The sequence below is a fragment of the Myotis daubentonii genome, chromosome 3 (genome assembly GCF_963259705.1).
Source record: "Myotis daubentonii chromosome 3, mMyoDau2.1, whole genome shotgun sequence".
Classification (NCBI taxonomy): domain Eukaryota; kingdom Metazoa; phylum Chordata; class Mammalia; order Chiroptera; family Vespertilionidae; genus Myotis; species Myotis daubentonii.
This window is the reverse complement of record NC_081842.1, coordinates 59,744,752-59,760,070: the sequence shown is the minus strand read 5'-3', so window position 1 is coordinate 59,760,070 and position 15,319 is coordinate 59,744,752. Positions and strand designations below refer to the sequence as shown.

The window sequence follows — 15,319 nt, the reverse complement described above, 5'->3', positions numbered from 1 at the left end:
CCTTTTACTATATAGGATAGAGGCCTGGTGCATGGGTGGGGCTGGCTGGTTTGCCCTGAAGGGTGTCCTGTATCAGGGTGGGGGTCCCTACTGGGGTGTCTGGCCAGCCTGGGTGAGGGGATGATGGCTGTTTGCAGCTGGTCACACACCCTTCAGGGTGGGGGTCCCCACTGGGGTGCCTGGCAGTCTGGGTGAGGGGCTGAGGGCTGTTTTCAGGCTGGGGATGACTGAACTCCCAAACGCTCCTTTATTTCTTTTTTTTTTTTATTCTGGGCCAGCTTTAGCTTTGAGGCTTGGCTCCAGCTCTTAGGCTGCTGCTCCTGAAAGTAGGTTTCTGGCCTTTGCATACAATGTTGCAAATCTGCTGGCTGAAGTCCGGCGGTATTTGTTACAATGTTTCTTAAACTGCCGGCTCAGAGGCCTGCAGCCACAGGTGGGGAACGTTGGTTTCCTCCGTCACTGAGGCAACCAAGCCTCATGTTAGTTTCAAGCTGCCTGGCTGCCGGCTGCCATCTTGGCTGACAGTTAATTTGCATATCTCGCTGATTAGCCAATGAAAAGGGTAGCAGTCGTACGCCAATTACTATGTTTCTCTTTTATTAGTCTAGACTAGATAGTCAGAGAGCAACCATCAATACCAAGCTAAGAATCTCTTAGCTCTCCTTAAATGAAAAATAAAATATATCCTAAATTTGAATCTCTTTTCTAATAGTGAATTTCAGCAAATAAAATCAAATTTCTTATGAAGGGAGAACATGGAAATGGCACAGGTAACTATAATCACATCCTTAAAAATTTTTTTTTTTAAATATATTTTATTGATTTTTTACAGAGAGGAAGGGAGAGAGATAGAGAGTTAGAAACATCGATGAGAGAGAAACATCGATCAGCTGCCTCCTGCACATCTCCTACTGGGGATGTGCCCGCAACCCAGGTACATGCCCTTGACCGGAATCGAACCTGGGACCTTTCAGTCTGCAGGCCGACGCTCTATCCACTGAGCCAAACCGGATTCGGCAAAAAATTTAATTCTGTTATAAAATGTATCAAGTTTGCTAACATTTTGTTTTAAATAATAATAAAAATCATCAAGTACAAAACATTTGCTTTTATTGGTTAATAATTTTTAGGCTCTCAGCAGCCAGTTTTGAAGACTTGGCATTGGATGCTTACTGCAAATTGTTTAACCTCTCAGAACATTCATTTCTTCACCTGTAAAACTAGAAATAACAGTTGTCTACAGGCTACTGTAGAATCTTGAAGAACAGGGTGGTTTCCGATTAAATGTTAGTTTCTATTCCCTTCTCTGCTAACTAATCAGAATTGTAACTAAAGTGGGATCAGGTATATGGCAAGGAAGTTCTGTTAACACTCCCCTAGTTTCTACAAAACAACTTACTCCTTTTTCCTGAAGGAACATATTTGATTTCTTTCACATGCGGACTACTGTTTCTCATGTCTATTTATATATAGTATAATATTTCAGTATTTCACTAGAAACCTATTTTTTAAATGTTTAAAAACTTCAGAAAACAGATCCACTACTATAAAATATTTCTAAGGCTTCTTATATTCCATTACTTTCATAGTAAAAAAGTTCTTCTAAGTAGCTGGGATAAGTAAAATATTTCATTTTTACCTACATAAAGATGTTTTATTAACTTTTTAATTAACTTTGAATTCACTATGATTATCCTTTAAAGATGTTGACAGTGATTGATGATTAATTTCTAAATTTACTAATCCACCAAGGGTTGCAAAATAGCGCTATTCCATTATTTCTTTTTCACTTATTGGTTAGATTACTTTTACAGAGAAATTTCTCATGAATATGTAAGAAAAGGCAAGATAAATGTTGGAGTCTCCATCTACCAAAATGAACTGATTCCCTATTGGATTGTAATGGCAATTTTTAAAAATAGTCTCATAATATTTGCTGTTTCAATCTACTGTAGTTATTATTCTGATTACCATTCAAATTTACCGTTTTTGACTAATATAAGCCTCCTTATATTGGCTCCTGAGTCCTTTTCACAGAATCCCAAATACATTTTGATTGCACCTTTCCTATCTGGTATTCCAGATATTTCAGGTTTACTTTGTGTATTTTCTATTTTGGATCTGCAGTCAGCCATTTCTCGAAGCAGCTGATTCTTTTTAGAGAGAAAAGGTTATTGGAGACTCCAATTTTGTACCCACTTATTTTTTGCATATAGATTTCACAACTGCTTAATTTAGTTTTAATATATACTCTATTGATATTTTAAATCTACAGATGATCTGAAGAATATTGTCATTTTTGTTAGTTATTTTTAAAGGATATATGGCATATGTTTTAAATTATGCAAGTATTCTCTCTCTTCCTATCTCTCTTTTTATGAGGTGTTTTACATTCCACTATAATGAAACTAAGTACTTTATATTTTTTGTAAAATATTTCTTTAAATTGGAAACTTTATAATAGTATTTGTTCCATAACAGGAAACAAATAATGTGTTTTCAAAAAAAGGAATTATCTAAGCATATTCCTTAGCTCTACAGAAATATAACTACCAAGAATATCTATAATAATAAAAGCATATTATGCAAATCAACCAAATGATGAAACAGCAGAATAACATCCAGATGACCTTCTGGATGACCATGCTGTCAGCCAAGGCGAGTGCAATGTGATTGGTCAGGAGCCCTGCCATTGCCCCACGCTCGATGGCCCCACAGAGGGAGGCCCAGGCCACGGGGCTGGCAGCGCTGTGGCAGGTGGGCGGGGCCTCCCTCTGTGGGGCGATCGATCTGGGAGCCCCATGATTGATCGTCTCACAGAGGGAGGCCCAGGCCACTGGCCAGTGATGCTGTGGTGGGTGTGTAGGGCCAGCCAGCGATCGCCCTTCAGAGGGAGGCCCAGGCCATCCAAGTGATCGCACCTCACACCTGTCGCCTGCAGAGGGAGGCGATCGGTGGCAGGGGAGAGGGGGGCAGTGCCGCACAGATGGCAAGCAGTGGCAGTGGCAGGGCCAGCTGCTGGCAGCCAGGGGAAGGAAAGCCCCCATAGGCCCTGATCGATGGCCAGACCTAGGGACCCTACCTGAGGAATCCCAAATTGCGAGAGGGTGCAGGCTGGGCTGAGGGACGCCCTCCCCCTCACCCCATGCACGAATTTTGTGCAATTTTGTGCACCAGGCCTCTAGTTAGTTAAATAAACTGAAAGTAATTGCCTTGGGAAAATGGGACATGAAGTGAAGCATGAGAACCAGGGATGATGTTTTCTGTTTAATAATCCTTACAGAACTATTTGACTCTTTAAATTATTTGTATGAATAATCCTAAGAGAAAAATAAAAATTCAATTTAAATTTTAATTCCGAAAATAAATAAATGTTTCTACATTGTTCCATTTGTTTTTCAAAACAGAAAAATGCTCCCATAATTATAATTAAGAATTACTTTCTCAGTCATAAGAAAATATAACACTAACATATATTTATATTTCTCAATGTAAGTGTAGAAATAGCCTATAAAATAACTTTAAAGTTCAATAAAATGTCATTACATAAAACCTTACCCTTACATAAATAGTCTATATACATAGGGATTTCTCTCATACTAAATCTCAAATACAACTGTAATCATTGAAACTTAAAAAAAAATGTCCTCTCTAAATTATTAAAATTATTATTAATTCTTATCTTGGATTTGCTAAATAGAAAAAGCTAAGGAGAAAGTTATATTTTAGCAATTTTCCCCTTAATATATTCACATTGTCAATGTTGGCTCTTTAAAGCTGGAATGTTCAAATGGACTTTTATTTTCTTATATGTGGGGTTATTTCAACATGGTTTCTTTTAATTATGGTTATACTTATAGTTAACGAAGTATGTATTTTTAGAAAAAACCCCCAACTGTTAGCATATGACTTTATAATGACTATCAGTTACATTAAATATCTTTTCTCTTACCATTCTGGATAAGTTGAACATGGCCTCCCACAAGCCAGAAGAGAGAATCAGTCACAATGTGGAAAAAGTGTAGTAATTCATCTTTTTCTTCACCCTTAACACACACACAAACAAAAAAAAAACCAAGTTACTTTTCTGTAATTGCTTTATGAGAGAGAAAGAGAGAGAGAGAGAGAGAGAGAGAGAGAGAGAGAGAGAGAGAGAGAGAGAGAGAATGAATTGACTTCTGAGGAGTTAGGGGACCTGGTGTCTGGATCTAACAGTTATTCATGAGGTATGTCATCTTGAAGCCTTTACTTTTTTAGTTTATAAAAAAAAGTAGCTTATAGGCTACTCTACTTACTAGACATGGTTGTTACCCTAAGATTAAATAAGACAATGAAAGTAGTATAAAAACTGGAAGTGGTTACACTAGGATTTCTCAACACCTCTGGAGCTTTTTAAATATACCATGCACAGGCATTGGTGCAAACACAGTGATTCTAAATCTCCAAAGGTAAAGTCTGGACATTGTATTTTTACAAAGTTAGATGGATGACTTGGTTATACACCCAACGCTGAAAATCACAATATGCAAATGTAGGTGTCAGCATGTAAAGCATTATTAATAGTGTATTTCAGTTGCAGCATCTATTCTTTGACTCCATGAGGGTAGAGACCATGTTATTTAGCTCTCCACTATACACTCAATATCTAAAAACGACTCATACAATTAGCAAATGTTAAGTCAATAGATAAATGACAATTTTCCTAGCTTCTTCTTTTCTGGAATACAGGGTGAAAATTATTCTAGATTAGATAAGACATAAGAATTGGTCTGTGGCATAGCCAGAAAAAGAAATCAAGTCCAACAAAATGCCCGTGGTTCATGCCACTTTAATTGACCTGAATAAAATGAAATCTAGCAAATTTGCAAATACTGATTTAGTGCTAGCATCCCTCAAAAATGGCAGTGGAAATTCTACAAGTGGAATATGTAACCTATTACAAAGAAGGCATATTCTCCACTACTAAGTTAAATTCTATGCCAACAATGAGTCTTACACTCAAACCACAATATGTTGTCCATGTCATTCAATTTCACTTATATAACTTTTTATTTCTTGTTTTTTAAATAATATATTTGTCTTAGGTTTTCTAAAAGAAATATCTAGAGCTTGACTATTTTACTAGCCTGAGTTTTTTTTTTGAAGTACAAGACTGTATCTATTCCTTATATTCTCAAAGCATCTCAAATAAAACTTAAGATTTCATGATGACTTATATAGCTTTGTAATTCACAAAAGTTGTGCATCTGCTTAATCTCTAATGTAGCAGTAGACTCAAATGTTCATATAACCAAGAGCTCTTCCAACATAAAGGAGTTACAGAATTATAGACCTATGATTCCTTATATATTCTACAACCACACTGATGTAATTGACACTAATGAAACATTACACAAACAACTGCAGAATTCATATTCAGGTATACAGGGAGTGCTTGCTTTTGCATGGTATCATGTTAAATGAAACTTGTGCATATTTAAACTTTTACATGGCTCTGATATGTGTGTTTAAATTGAGATAGCAATGTGCAAAGCAAGGACTGCTTACAAAGAAATACTCACCAAGATAAAAACATATGGAGGCCATACAACAAGTCTGAAAACATTTCAAAGGCTTTAAATGTACAGTGTATGTTATCTAACCATGTCCGAATTAAGAAATGGATAACAGTTATAAAACATCAAGAAAATCCTCAAATATTTGGAAATTAAGCAATGTACTTCTAAATTTATTAAAATTAATTCTAGAGTGAGAAACCAAGATGGCGGCATAGGTAAACACCGAAATTGCTGCCTCCTACAACAACTTCAAAAATACAACAAGCCGAAACCGGTTTGGCTCAGTGGATAGAGCGTAGGCCTGCGAACTGAAAGGTCCCAGGTTCGATTCCGGTCAAGGGCATGTACCTTGGTTGCGGGCACATCCCCAGTGGGAAGTGTGCAGGAGGCAGCTGGTCGATGTTTCTCTCTCATCGATGTTTCTAACTATCTCTCTCCTTTCCTCTCTGTAAAAACTCCATAAAATATATTAAAAAAAGAAAATACAACAAAAAGACAACACGGACATCATCCAGAACTACAGGAAGGCTGGCTGAGTGGAAATTCTACAACTAAAAGGAAAGAGAAAAGCACTCTGAGACTCAGGAGCTGTGGAAGTAAAGTGCAAAGGTACGGAGGCTCGAGCGCACGCGGAAAGGGGCTGGTGCCTGAGGATGCAGCAGTCTTTTTGAATCGGGAGGGAGTCACAAGCTCCCGACTGCTCTGAACTCTGGTTCCGGGAAGTCTTTGGGGACCCAGGACTCATACAGGGAGAAACTGGACTGTCTGGCAGCAGGCAGAACTCGGAACTTGAGGGCAGCTTTCCCTCAGAGGTGCTTGCAGCAATTAAATTACCAGGACACAGAGACGCCGGGCCCCTTAGGGCAGGGCCAAGGATCAGCCATAGCTGCTTGCTCCACCCTGTTGATTCCTTGAGACCTCGCCCCACCCAGGCTGCAGCAGAGGCTTTTGCACATGAATGCCCTGGCCCTTTGCAACCTGAAAATTACCTAACAAATTACAGCTGGGCCAGACAGACCCAGAACTTCCAAGAGAAGGGCCAAGGCCCCACAGCAGCTTGCATTGCTTCACAGCTGGGCCTCATCTGGGCACCTCCAAACTCCAAAAAAGGAAGGGGAATCTGCAGATCTTTTCGTAGCTCCTGCTGGGTAACCTCAGGCAGAGACTAAATTAGCACCTCCTTAAATCCAAGAGCCAGTGTACCCAGTGGTCAGAGTGGGACCATCCAGATTACAACTCCTCAGATCCATAAGGGACACACTCAGGGGGAAGACTCAGTGAGCACCAAAGCCCCACTGAAGCAAGTCTTGCCCCAGAAGGGTGTCTTCAGCACAGAAGTTCTCCCACTGCAGACACAGCTGATTCTCACTGCCAATTGGCCTGGAGGTCAATTCCTCCCAGTGATACCTACAACAATCAAGGCTTAACTACAACAAGACTGTGCACAAAGCCCACAAGGGGGTGCACCAAGAGTGTCCACCTCAGGTAACTGGGGAGGCTGAGCCACTGGGCCCTATAGGACACCTAGCACACAAAACCACTCTACCAACACAGGGAAGCATAAAAAATGCGGAGACAAACAGGTCACAAATGACAGAAATGGAGGAAAGCAAACAACTGGATATAGAGTTCAAAACCACGTTTATAAGGTTTTTAGAGAATTTTCTGGAAACCGCCAATAAATTTAGTGAGACCCTGGAGGATATGAAAAAAGACCAACTAGAAATTAAGCATACACTGACTGAAATAAAGAATAATATACAGAGATCCAATAGCAGACAAGAGGATCCCAAGAATCAAGTCAAAGATTTGAAATACGAAGAAACAAAAAATACCCAACCGAAGAAGCAAAAAGAAAAAAGGAATCCAAAAATATGAAGATAGTGTAAGGAGCCTCTGGGACAACTTCAAGCGTACCAACATCAGAATTATAGGGGTGCCAGAAGAAGAGAGAGGGCAAGATATTGAAAACCTATTTGAAGAAATAATGACAGAAAACTTCCCCTACCTGGTGAAAGAAATAGACTTACAAGTCCAGGAAGCGCAGAGAACCCCAAACAAAAGGAATCCAAAGACGACCACACCAAGACACATCATAATTAAAATGCCAAGAGCAAAAGACAAAGAGAGAATCTTAAAAGCAGCAAGAGAAAGACAGGCAGTTACCTACAAGGGAGTACCCATACAACTGTCAGCTGATTTCTCAACAGAAACTTTGCAGGCCAAAAGAGAGTGGCAAGAAATATTCAAAGTGATGAATGCCAAGAACCTACAACCAAGATTACTTTCTCCAGCTAAGCTATCATTCAGAATTGAAGGTCAGATAAAGAGCTTCACAGATAAGAAAAAGCTAAAGGAGTTCATCACCACCAAACCAGCATTATATGAAATGCTGAAAGGTATTCTTTAAGAAGAGGAAGAAGAAAAAGGAACTCTTACCATTTGCCACAGCATGGATGGAACTGGAGAGCATTATGCTAAGTGAAATAAGCCAGTCAGAGAAGGATAAATACCACATGATCTCACTCGTGTGTGGAATATAATGAACAACATAAACTGATGAACAAGGACTGATCCAGAGACGGAGAGGCATTGATTGGACTGTCAGGCTTTGGAGGGAAGGTAGCGGAGGGTGGGGGTAAGGGGGAAAGATCAACCAAAGGACTTATATGCAAGCATATAGGCCTAACCAATGGACACGGACAACGGGAGGGGGCGGGGGGGTAGGGGGTAACATGGGGATAAGGACACATATGTAATATCTTAATCAATAAAAAAATATATTAAAAAAATTAATTCTAAATTCTTTTATTATTATTATTATTTTAATCCTCACCCAAGGATATCCTTTTTTTATTGATTTTAGAGAGAGACAGAAACATTGATGTGAGATAGAATCATCGATCAGTTGTCTCCCGTACATACCCCGACTGGGGATCAAACCCAAGACCTTTTGGTGTACAGGAAAATGCTCCAACCACCTGGGCCAGGGCTTATTTCCAAATTCTTAATTCCATGGGTCAGAAAAAAAGTACATATAGCATCTAGTACAATTCATCCAAGAAATACTTGTTGGATTGATATGACCCTATGTTAAGGTTGAAATATTTTGACTAGAGAAGATTTGAAAGATCTAATAGAAGGTTCACTTTTATTTTGCTTTACCATTGGAGTTATTGAGAAAAGCCTTGGGGCTAGAGAACAACACTTTCCTCTACTGTTTTTTAAGTAGAAGGTATGTTTTAGGAAACTGCTATGGAAATAAATGTCTACAGGTGCTGTTCAAAGTTGCATAGTAAGGCAGATCCTTCAAAAAGTCAAACAGTATGCTTCAGCCAGCATTTAAAACTTTTTTAATGTAGACATTTTTTTTTATTGTTACTTTAAAAATATTTGAATTTACTATTCTAATTGTACATTCAGCCCAATATTGTACATTTGAAAAATAACGTGGGACATCTTTTCAAGAATTTAACTGTTTTGGCTACAAAACACAAAGCACAAATAAACACATATACCTTAGCTGCGTTGATGAAACATGTTTGCAATTGCCTTCCCAAAATCAGAAAATTTTCTGCAGCTGATGGAAGTAATTCATTGTAAAATTCCTCTGCATCTTCTCCTGGCTCTAAGCCCACACAGCAATGGCTGAAATAAGAGCACAAGTTTGTGACTCAGGTTGGGTTAATTATAAATTTCAATTGAATGCTAAAGCTTCTATAGACACTGTGCCTTAATAAGAATTTTTAGTATCTTCCTTTAATTGTCAAGCCAATAAAGAACTTTTGCTGGAAAATTATTTAACAACTTTCTAGAAAAGTCATGCAGGCTTTGCCTATACTTAGAGCCAAGACTCATGTGTCCTAAAAACCTATTTGTCAACTCTTCAGGAAACAAAATGCACTTGACTCACACTAAAGAGAAATGAGGCAAGTTTTCAGTGAATGGACTACAAACATTCTAAAAGTAATAGGATACCTTGATAGTTTAATTTGTTAGTATCATTTGTGTTAATGGATACATTTTAGACATCAAATAGCTGAAAAAATACCCAGGGTGAGATTAGTCTGCAAGGGACAGATTAGAAAAGCAAGCACTCTAATTTTATACCAATTCAACTTTCTAATAGAGCTAATTTCCTAAAAGCTGCAAAATATTTGACTGCATATTCCTTACATCAGAAGAGGAAACTCAAGCATGGTCTCTATACGTGTCATGAATAAGTACTGCTGTCTGAGGCTTTTCCACAAAATATGCAGACACTGATGAGCAATAGTGACTACAGACAGATTATGATAAAAACTTAACTGGCTAATGCTCAATGTATCTGTTTTGTTTTTGGGTTTTCACATCAAGTCCTAAAGTCAATAGACTAATGCTCATATGTATCAGTTTCTGTTTGGCTCCTAAAGTTACTTATTTAAGAATACCTATTTTTACAGAGAACATTAACAAATAAAATCATCCTATATAATAAAGAGGTAATATGCAAATTGACTGCCACACTCTCACACAAGATGGCCACCCCCATGTGGTTAAAAGATGGCCACCACAAGATGGCCGACAGGGAGGGCAGTTGGGGGGGACCAGGCCTGCAGGGGAGGGCAGTTAGGGGCAACTGGGCTGGCAGGGAAGGGCAGCTGGGGACTTTCGGGCTGGCAGGGGAGCAGTTAGGTGTTGATCAGGCTGGCAGGGGAGTGGTTACGTGGTGATCAGGCTGGCAGGCAGAAGCGATTAGGGGCAATCATGGAAGGCAGGTGGTTGGGAGCCAGCAGTCCCGGATTGTGAGAGTGTGCAAGGTGGGCTGAAGGACACCTCCCCCACCTCCCACCCCACCCCCCGCTGCCGGTGCACAAATTTCGTGCACCGAGACTCTAGTTTTTTTTTTATATGTTCACAAACATTGGATTCCACTCAAGAGAGCACAGATCAACCAATATTTTCATGAGCTTACACATCTAATCAAAACAAAGACATAGAGCTTTATTTACTTATGTAAATAATCTTGAAAATCAAAGTATAAAAAAAGTACTAAGTATACCGCTATTTTGTTTTTTTAAAAGTATACATTGAGTCTGTCTTTCACCTAATAACAAAGTAGGAGTAAGCAGTTTCAAAAGCTAAATTCACTTAGTAAAGCACACGTTCAGTTAGTTAATTTGGAGGTGCCATAGACACTGGGAACATCTGCTTTATTTTATCAACTCTTTCAAAATAAAAGATTTTGATCTCTTTTCTCTAAATTTTTAGCATGGCAGTAGACCAGTAAATGCTGCTTCTAAATATTGACAGGATTGGGATTACCTAATGAAATACACAGTTGAGATAGCTAAATCAACACAAAGTGAAATAAATAGTTTCTGTTCTCCTATACTACCTTTGCTTATGCCTTTCATTTCAGCACCTATTTCATTCTGCCTTATACAATAAATTCACATGACTGTGACACCCATCTCTATGGTAAGTTTTTCCAGTATAGAGCCAGTGCCTTAATAGTTTCATTTCTTCCTATAATTCTCAGTCAATAAAGAGTCTACTGGCACTTGGAATTCAATGGTGAGCAAAAGACATTATCACGATCTTCATAGACCTTATGGAGCAAAATTTTAGACAGTGAAATATTCACATATATATATACTAGAGGCCCGGTGCACAAAAATTTGTGCACTCGGGGGGAAGGGGGGGTCCCTCAGCCCGGCCTGTGCCCTCTAGCAGTCTGGGACCCCTCAGGAGATAACGACCTGCTGGCTTAGGCCTGCTCCCGGGTGGCAGAGGGCAGGCCCAATACCTAGGTGCAGCCCCTGGTCGGGCTCAGAGCAGGGCCGATTGGGGAGTTGGGGCGCCGCCCCGTGTCATGCACAGAGCAGGGCAGATCGGGAGGTTGTGATGCCACCCTCAGTCACGCTCAGGGTAGGGCCGATTGGGGGGTTGGGGTACCGCCCCCCGTCACTCACAGAGCAGGGCCCATCAGGGGGGTTGGGGCTCTGTACCCTGTCACGCACAAAGCAGGGTGGATCAGGGTGTTGGGGAGCTCCCCCCTGTCATGCACAGAGCAGGGCTCATCAGGGGGTTGGGGCACCGCAGCCTGTCACACACAGAGCCACAGGGCGATCAGGGGGTTGGGGAGCTCCCCCCTCAGGCACAGAGCAGGGCTGATCAGGGGGTTGGGGCGCCTTCCCCCGTCACGAACAGAGCAGGGCAGATAGGGAGGTTGTGGCCCCGCCCCTGTCACACACAGAGCCGCAGGGCGATCAGGGGGTTTGGGCACTGCCCCGTCACACTGATCCCGGTGCCAGGAGGCATATTACCCTTTTACTATATAGGGTAGAGGCCAGGTGCACGGTTGGGGGCTGGCTGGTTTGCCCTGAAGGGTGTCCTGGATCAGGGTGGGGGTCCCCACTGGGGTGCCTGGCCAGCCTGGGTGAGGGGCTGAGGGCTGTTTTCAGGCTGGCAGGTGATTGAAGCTCCCAACCGCTCCTTTTTTTCTTTATTCTGGGCCAGCTTTAGCTCTGAGGTTCCAGCTCTTAGGCCTCCCCTGCTGAAAGCAGGTTTCTGGCCTGTTTACCTTCTGTATTTGAAACAATGTTGCGATCCTGCTGGCTGAAGCCCTGCGACTAAAGCAGGTTTCTGGGGTTTTGTTTAGCTTCTATATTTGTAACATAGTTGCTTAGAGTTGCAGCTCAGAGGCTGGCAGTGGCAGGTGGGGAACGTTGGTTTCCTCTGTCACTGAAGCAAGCAAGCCTCATGTTCGCTTCCAGCTGCCTGGCTGCTGGCCGCCATCTTGGCTTGCAGTTAATTTGCATATCGCCCTGATTAGCCAATGGGAAGGGTAGCGGTCGTACGCTAATTACCATGTTTCTCTTTTATTAGATAGGATTTGTGATGCAAAACAACATACAGTGTGAAAGAAAAGTACAACCATACCTACAATAGGAGGCTGCCAATGCTTGTTAGGCAAATGAACAAAAAGGAGCAAATGTTGAAAATAAGAATCTAACAATATATTTCCCAAGAACACAGACTTATTGCTTCATTTTACCTTAATATCTGTGTAAGCTGGGAAATTGTAGTCCAACCACCCTGGATTCGAGAACAATCTTGACTGAGCACCAAGAGGCAATATCGAATGAGGTCATAACAATATATATCCTGTTTGATTTTCTTCAACTCTGAGCTTCCTAAAGGTGTGTTGTTTATTATTTCTAAGGCAAAAGAAAATAAGATATACTTACTTTAACTTAATAAATTCAAAAACTATTTTTTATAGGTTGAATAGTAACTAAAAATAATTTAAAAGAGAAAGCACTGCTTTATCATGATGTTAAGGTTTCTATGAACAAATTACTGTGAACCCTTTATTTTAAGGATCTCGATTTAATGGACTTGGGATTTTTTGTTGGTTTTTTGTTAATCCTCACCTGAGGATATTTTTTCATTGATTTTTAGAGAGAGTGGAAGGGAGGGGGAGAGACACAAGAGACAGAAACATCAGTATGAGAGAGAGACATCAATTGGTTGCCTCCCAGATGAGCCCTGATCAGAGCCCAGGATCAAGCCTGCAATTGAGGTCCATGCCCTTGACTGGAATCGAACTTGGGACCCTTCAGTCTGCAGGCCAACGTGCTATTCACTGAGCCAGACTGGGTAGGGCCGAGCTTTGGACTTAATGGACAAAATTTCCAGTCCTTATGTCATATGTGAAAATTAACACCCTGTTAATTTTAAAATGGTTTTAACGAAGATTTGCTTATAATTAAATTAACAAGTTATTTTTTATTATGAGTTCAGTTATTTTTAATAAATTTTAGCAAATAGGCCATATATTGGAAAAAATACTAGTAATTTTGCCAACATAAATAAATATTACGTATCTACAATTATAGTCTACATATTTAAATCCAAGATTCACTGCTCATTAATGTTCCTCGAATGATTAGCATGTGATCACACCCCATCGCTAGTGGTAATTGGTTCTGTTGTTGCATGGAGTGACTTTCTGCCGTATTTCTTGTTTGTTTTTTATTGATTTTTTTTTTTACAGAGAAGAAGAGAGAGTTAGAAACATCGATGAGAGAGAAACATCCATCAGCTGCTTCCTGCACACCTCCTACTGGGGATGTGCCCGCAACCAAGGTACATACCCTTGACCGGAATTGAACCTGGGACGTTTCAGTCTGCTGGCCAACACTCTATCCACTGAGCCAAACCAGTTAAGGCTCTGCAGCAGGTTTAAGGAATGCCGGCCAATGTTCAAACGTGCGCTAAGCCACAGCCCAGCTGTGTGCATTTTGTTTACTCGTGGTGACTGGTGAATGCACACATTTATTAGACCTATTCAGTATAAATTTAAAATTATAGTAATACATACAGAAAACTTTTCTATGAAATTAAACTTTTCATACATGCTTAATTACACAAACATTTACTATATAAGTAAAACAGGTAAACTAATTTGTCAATTTTTTAACATATGCATTTGGAAAACCTACTTTATACTATAATAGACTTTGGGCTTTAACAGACACCCCCTTGCTGGAATTAGTCCATTATGGTGAGATTTTACTGTAGAAACAAATACTAAAATTGTACCCATGATGGAATTGTTTTATTCCTTAAACAGTGTTAGCCAATCACAAAAAGATTTTCTTACCTTTTAACTTCAACAGTATAACAGGGACATTCTGCTCAGGACTTTTTGCAACTTCAGCAGCTAGAGATAAAATCCTTGGGTCTGTACTTGGCTTCATTTCTCATATCACCTGTATTTTAACAGAATCAGGGAAAGAAAGGTCAAATACCCTAAAATATTTACTCCCTAAAGTTTTGAAATATAGTTTCAATATAAATGAAAACTTAACGTTACTTGCTTTGTTTGGGAAATGAAAGGTAGATTTTATTTTGTTTTTCATTTCTCCCTTATAGAAATCTCTGGTTTTCCTAAGTTAGTGTACCTCTAAAAGAGAGAAGAGACCCCTATACTTTACTGTAACAGCTACAGTAGGTATTATTTATTGTGTACTCACTAACAGTCAGGAACTGTGTCTGGGGCTTCACATTCACTTTTTCTAATCTGAACAACAATCCTAGGATAGGAATTAATTTTCCTTTATCATAAAAGAAAAATTGCATATGCATAAAAGAGCTAACATAGGCCCAAGACTGCTATTTTTTCAAAGGTCTCCTTACAAGGCTGGTCCTCGGCTGGTGTCTAGAACTTGGATTTTAGGTTTCTACCATTCCCTAATAAGAATGACTCACTGTGCCTAAACCATGTGATTTATGCTGAATGCCTACTTTCTTACCTGAAATTTGGAATCTGGTACATGGTAACAGATTGTCTACACAACTATCCTCCAATAAAGACTCTGGTCACTGAATCTCTAGTGAGCTAACCTAATAGACAACACTTCAATATGTTGTCAAAACTCATTGCAGGAGAAATTAAGAATGTCCTATGTGACTACTGGGAGAGGACTTTTGGAAGTTTGTACTTGTTTTCCTCTAGATCAGTGATGGCGAACCTTTTGAGCTCGGCGTGTCAGCATTTTGAAAAACCCTAACTTAACTCTGGTGCCGTGTCACATATAGAAATTTTTTGATATTTGCAACCATAGTAAAACAAAGACTTACATTTTTGATATTTTATATATTTAAATGCCATTTAACAAAGAAAAATCAACCAAAAAAATGAGTTTGCATGTCACCTCTGACACGCGTGTCATAGGTTCGCCATCACTGCTCTAGATCTTGCCCTATGGGCC

General features: G+C 39.9%; 1 protein-coding gene across 3 annotated transcripts in view; it reads right to left on the bottom strand.

Annotated features, from left to right (window-relative positions):
- Positions 1 to 15,319, bottom strand: part of IQCB1 (IQ motif containing B1) — a 53,370-nt gene that overhangs the window by 33,196 nt on the left and 4,855 nt on the right. For all 3 annotated transcript variants that reach the window (XM_059687703.1, XM_059687704.1, XM_059687705.1), the window contains exons 3-6: positions 14,209 to 14,317; positions 12,598 to 12,760; positions 9,077 to 9,206; positions 3,953 to 4,046 (exon numbers count right to left, since the gene is read on the bottom strand). In XM_059687703.1, coding sequence (XP_059543686.1) covers positions 3,953 to 4,046; positions 9,077 to 9,206; positions 12,598 to 12,760; positions 14,209 to 14,305 — 484 coding nt within the window. In that variant the 5' untranslated portion in view covers positions 14,306 to 14,317. The remainder of the gene's footprint in view (positions 1 to 3,952; positions 4,047 to 9,076; positions 9,207 to 12,597; positions 12,761 to 14,208; positions 14,318 to 15,319) is intronic.